At 34.5% G+C, this 6,000-nt stretch overlaps 1 protein-coding gene across 9 annotated transcripts in view; it reads left to right on the plus strand.

Annotated features, from left to right (window-relative positions):
* IFT81 (intraflagellar transport 81) overlaps positions 1-5,354 on the plus strand; it is a 190,409-nt gene extending 185,055 nt beyond the window's left edge. For 5 of the 9 annotated variants that reach the window (XM_027576872.1, XM_027576870.1, XM_027576869.1 and 2 more), the window contains one exon: positions 4,527-5,351. In XM_027576872.1, coding sequence (XP_027432673.1) covers positions 4,527-4,667 — 141 coding nt within the window. In that variant the 3' untranslated portion in view covers positions 4,668-5,351. Of the gene's footprint in view, positions 1-4,526 lie in introns of all 9 variants that reach the window. The other 4 variants (XM_027576868.1, XM_027576867.1, XM_027576866.1 and 1 more) reach the window with 2 other exon arrangements.
* Positions 5,355-6,000: the final 646 nt, after the last annotated feature.

Below are 6,000 nucleotides of genomic sequence, written 5' to 3' on the forward strand. Positions count from 1 at the left end.
TTTTACACTAACTCAAAGATTCAGCATCTTATTATTTGATTCAGGTTACAACTCTGTGTCATCTCTATCACTACTTTTTCGTTCCATGTAACATTTTCAGATGTGTGAAAAAGATTTGATAATTCCAAGGAATTGAGCTTAGAAACAGTAATATTTAAGAGTTATACTTCTGTTGAGAGACATTTTTATAAGTTTATATGATTTTCTATATATTAAAAAATGTGAGAGAAAATTCAGAACTGGTGTTTAACTGTGCTTGATTTCTTTTTCTTGAGAGTAGGAAAAAGAACTCCTTTTTGTTGTGGTTAATTGCCAAGTCACCAAGGAGAGCCTCCACGCTTGAAGAGACCCACTTGCTAGTGACTTGGCAGTGTCAAACAAATGTTCAACTTTTATTCTGACACTTCTTGAAGAATTTGATTGAAACTATATATGTCCAGATAACACTCAGCAAAGTGCCCTTCTTGCATTTGTTTCAAGATATATTTGGAAACAAGAGAGATGACCTTGGATGCAGCTGCTTTTCCAATTTAGGACTTCTCTCTGGGTCTACTGAATAATATTTCCCAACATTGAAAATTCAAAGGATGGAAAAACATTTTAGTTACTATATCCCATAAGTCCTATGATGGAGGATTTTTTCCCCCCAGCAATATGTTCTGCCTCTAAAAGAATGATATATTTAGACCACAAACTCTATGTTAGCTTTCTAACCATCTATTTCAAAATACATTTAGGAACACATTTGCTTTTCATCAGAGCGCCTTTTTGTAACCTAAATTGAGCTGTCCTTGCTTTTTAAAATATTTCAACATCTGAGAAATAAAAAATAATGAGCAGTTAACCCTTCACCTTTGCTTTCTGGCATTCAAAATTTGTTCCGAGGCCAGGGTTCATTGTAGCTTGATGTAAGATCTAAAAGAAGACTGGGGAGGCTCTGACATCCCCGGCTAAGGTTATTGCCACCTGTCCAGATGGCAATACAAGTCCTGCTAGTCTAACCTCAAGCCTGAAAGCCAAGGTTAGCTTCCAGTTGTATCTACATTTAGCCCACGGAGATGGATGGTTTTAGCTGTCATTAAAGTGACGTTCTTTCAGTTACCATTATGCATATTTTGGAGGTTTAAACAGTTCCATTTTTAATTTGTTGTCACAGTCACAGGACAAGACTTAGGTAACCTGTTTGATAAAGCAATTTTACTTTTAAGCAAATAAGTAACTAAGAATTTAGAGTCTGGTCATTGTTGTGCACGGCATGTCACCAGAGACAGTAACATTTTCTATTTTCCTATGGTTTCCAAAGATGTTGTAGTGAATCAGAGCATTTATAGAGATGATTACGTTGGTAGCAACAGTCTCCAGCATATGCAGTACATTAATTCCCAGTAAAATGTGTCAGACACGTGCATACACACATGCACATGCAGACACAGAAAAACACCATATTATAATACTTCAAAGGATAGCTTATTCTCAAGGATTCCTTGTTGCTTGATTTGGAATCAAATCAATTACATCAACTGTTAGCTACAAGGTGAGTGATTTTGAATAGTCAACAGATTTTTAAAACTATCACCACTTAAGGTACTTTTAATGATGATCCATCCCCTCAGATAACAGTCTGATCTTAAATTTTTAATTGTTATCAATTATTGCCCCAGCCTTTCTTTGCACTTTCCTAATTCAAAAACTGGTGACTTTTATTTTTAATCTGACATTTACTCCTTTATAAGAACAGACTTTCCATGGTGTACCTATCTTGTGTACATTTCCATTATTTTGTTGATGTTGAGCTAGAGTAATTGCTGTAGTCACCGCACAGCCCTAATTAAATAAGAGTTAACAGTACCCAAACTAATAGATTTTGTGGGCTAAGCATAAAGTTTGCTTTTACTGGTGCCAGAGACTCCTCCAACTGCACAACTTTTGAACTGTGCTTTTTAAAGATACAAAAAAGGAAAATAAGATGATACCTACAAAATGTTCCCAAGATCTGTAGTGCTCAAAGAAGATTTTAATGAGGGAAAAGTCTCAAAGGAATGGTAGTTTTATTTTAAGTAATACAGGGATTAAATGTGAGTTTTGTGGAATGCTTTTATAAAACATTATCTTTCAAATGTATGTTTTTCATCCTTCTTCTAAAAACATATATAAAGCTTTGAGCCAAAAAGAATATTCCTGCATGGATTGTGCTGATTAAGTTTGTCAGGACGTTTTAGGAGCCCTTTTCTCTCTATCCAGCTCTGCTTGTATTCTCAGATACTCTTAACCAAATCAGAGCATTATTGATGTTCAGTTAAGTATTTATTGCTTGGGAATTAGTATCTTGCTGTCAGCCTTCCTAACACAGGAGAGATTTCTAGCAACTACAAAGTGAATGTATTTTTCTAAACTCTTTTTTATTTGTGTCTTCCATAGATGGAATTCATATCCAGATGTCTGCAGATTTATATAGAATCTGGTTTATCCAAATATTTGCAGTACCATCAAATCAAGAGTTTCTTTATTTCCTTATCATGCCCAAATATCTTACCTTGATCTTTTTGTTACAAAATCCAGATATGTTTATTTCACGAAGGCAGATCTAATATGTTCCTGGTTCAAACTCATTTTAGCATCTGTCTTTTTTTCTGTCCCTGACACTCTCCAACTTTTTTTGTTCTCATATTTTTTTTCTTCTTGTTTATGTGTATCATTCATTCCATTACTATTTACACTTTCTCTGATTGTATCTCACATATTCTCTTGCCACTTAATAAGTTCACTTTTGGAGCATCTTCCGATTTCTTTTTTTTTTTTTTGAGGCATATTTGGTATATAACATTATATGAGTTTCAGGTGAACAACATAATTAATCATCTGTGTACACTGATGATTATACAACTCTGATGATGGTACAGCTCTGTGAATATATTAAGAAACATTGAATGTGTGAATACACTAAAAACCACTTTAAATTGGTGAATTGTGTGGTATGTGAACTATGCCCCCAATAAAACTGCTAAAAATAAAAATATAGCTCAATGTAACAAGTCAAATAATGTCAAACAGTATTAGTTTAAAAAAATAAAAAGCCCTCAGCAACGTCAGTCTTCTCACTTCTCTGAGGCATTTCCAAAGCTAAATTTTGGAATACTCTTCCAGACGTTTTCATTGTACACAAAGGGGGTTATAGTCATATTCACTGTTCTGCAACTTGCTTTTTGCACTGAATAGTCTTTGCACTCTTATGCAAGTATATCTGTCAGGAAGAAAAAAAAAAACCTGAGAAGTAGCGTTATTGTCTTCAGAGGTATGTGCATTTAAATTTTTCATAGATATTGCCAAATTACTCTCCAAAAAGCTGGTGATAATTTGTAATCCCTTAGGTTGTGTATGACAGAGTGTAGTTTGCCGTTCCCTTGCCTAAGCTAAGTGACTATACTAGTCAGTATGATAGGTCTAAAGAATTATTTTAATTTGTATTTTTAAAATTATGAGTGAAAAAATTATGAGTGCAGTTAGTTTTTTATGGCTTACTTTTAATTGATTATGTGATATTTTCTCTAACTGAAAAGTCCATAATGTTAATTGTAGAATTTTGAATAATTAAAATCATGTATAATCCCACCACCCAGAGATTATCACCACTTAAAATTTTACTTCTAGTCTTCTTTCTATGAAATTTATCTTGTGATTTTTATTTTATTTTATTTTTAGCAAATGAGGATTGATAGGGGAACTTATTTTTATATTTAAAATACTCAGTTTACAAAAAGAGATTTTAATTCAGCTACTTAGAATATTGCTTTGAGCTCTTTTAATCAAGGTGCTATATAAATATTCAGTAGACTGAGCTCCCCTGTGCCAAGCTTTTGGGATCAGCTAGTGGAAAAATCATTAGCATTCTTTCCTTGACACTATACTGCCACTACCAGGGCTCAAACTGGATGAGATTTCCTGGGAGCCAGGAGGTCTTTTAGTAAAGGAGATGGAGCTCTACGATCTTTTAATGGCATGGAAGATAGAGGAATCCTGTACCTTAAAAAACAAACACATTTTGTAATGCATGTTTATGTATGTGCCCACATGTATAATCATTATTCTCACTCACACACACAAGGCGAGATGAGATTAGTGAGTCAAGACAGGAACATGTAGAACGAGTGCTGGACACCTGGGGAACAGTAAAATGATTAGCATACGAGGTCAGCCATTCAGAGACACAAGTCCTGTATGGTAATCGTATGTTTCCTTACCTGATTCTTCTTTGGACTGGAAGAGCATGGAATGCAGGATGGGTTTCTGTTCACAGTTATATTCCCTGTGCCTAGTTAGGCACACAGGCAACTTTGATCAGTAAAGAATGAATGAATAGAAGTGAAAGACTGTGACCTTGAATAAATCACTTAATTGCTTTGGGCCTCAGTTTCTTTCTCTGACAGCTTCAAAGAATTATCAAAAGGATAAAATAAGGTAATGTATGAAGGTGGTGGGTCAGACTAGCAGTCCCCTCCAAGCTGACTGTCTCCTCTTTATTTTTACAGAGCCAAATACAGTTGCCATTCAGACCGTCCTCAAGGAGGCCCTACTGTAGCAACTGCCCAAGTATCATCCTCTTGGTTAACCAGACAGAGAACAAAGTAAATACAATGTGCCGCTTTATAATTAGAAATAATTGCCAGTAGGACCTGGAGACTTTGCCATCTTAACCACTGCCTCATTCTCAGTATTTAAGGGTATCTGATGTAAATCTAACACTAGAACTCCCATCAGGCTTTGGGTAAAGTTATAGAATATTTAACATGCTTAGAATTGCATCCGTATGATGATTGTTTAAAAGCAGAGATGATAACTCAGGAAGGCATATGGTACAGGTTTAGAATAGTTGGTAGCTATTCTCAGACTTGACCTATTGTACATGATTGTAAATGAACGCCTGTCCTTTATGGCTTATCTTGTATCAAATTGTCAGAGGCCGTTCCAAGCAATGATTACATTTCAGAGTTAATGTAAAGAAATTTTAAAAATTCTATGAAAGATTTTGTGATTTACTCAAGATAGATTCTATGACCTTTTAAGTTTGTTGAAAGAGGAAGCTAGTGTGTTGTAAAACCAGTTAAAATAAGAATAAACTTGGAAATATAAAATAGCATCAGCTCATAGACCTTAGGGAAGATAACTAATGGCCCAGGCCCTAAAATTCCAATTTATTTAGAAATAAGTTTTTGTAAAAACTTGATATAAATAGAAATATTTTTCAGTCCAGTCCTCTTTAATGAAATGCCATAAAAATAAAAGACTAGCACATAAACTTTCCTTTTTTTTTTCTATTTGTAACCAAAAGCATTGCATAATCAGGCAGGAACAAGGAAATAAAAATAATCACAAAATTAAACCAAGTGATCTGTTTTCATTACTCCAGCAGGAGTAAAAAGTGAATATAAACACAGCCAGCAAGTTCCTTTATCAAATTCGAAAATTCTTTCCTTGTCAGTCATTCCTGAACAACAGAATAAAAATGAAATTTTTATTAAGGCTTTTAACTCTACACTGTCTTAAAAAAATTTTTTTTAATTGTGGTAAAAAACACATAACCTAAAATTTACCATATTAACCATCTTTAAATGTTCAATAGTGTTAAGTATATTCACACTGGTGTACAGTAGACCTCCATAATGTGTTCATGTTGCAAAACTGAAACTCTGTATCCATTAAACAACTCTCCATTCCCCTTCCCCATGGCAACCACCATTCCACCTTAGGTCTGTGAGTTCAAGTACTCTAGGTTCCCCACATAAGTGGAATCCTAGAGTATTTATCTTTTTGTGACTGGTTTATTTCACTGATCACGACGTCCTCAGGGTTCACCCACACTATGGCATGTGACAGGATTTCCTTCAAGACTGAACACTGTCCTTTTTAATATCATTTTTATGGCACAGTCTATTCTACCCTTAAACATCTTTGCAGGTATTGTCTGTTTTAATGTTCCAGAACATGACTAAATACAGAATGATG

The sequence above is a fragment of the Zalophus californianus genome, chromosome 14 (genome assembly GCF_009762305.2).
Source record: "Zalophus californianus isolate mZalCal1 chromosome 14, mZalCal1.pri.v2, whole genome shotgun sequence".
NCBI lineage: Eukaryota > Metazoa > Chordata > Mammalia > Carnivora > Otariidae > Zalophus > Zalophus californianus.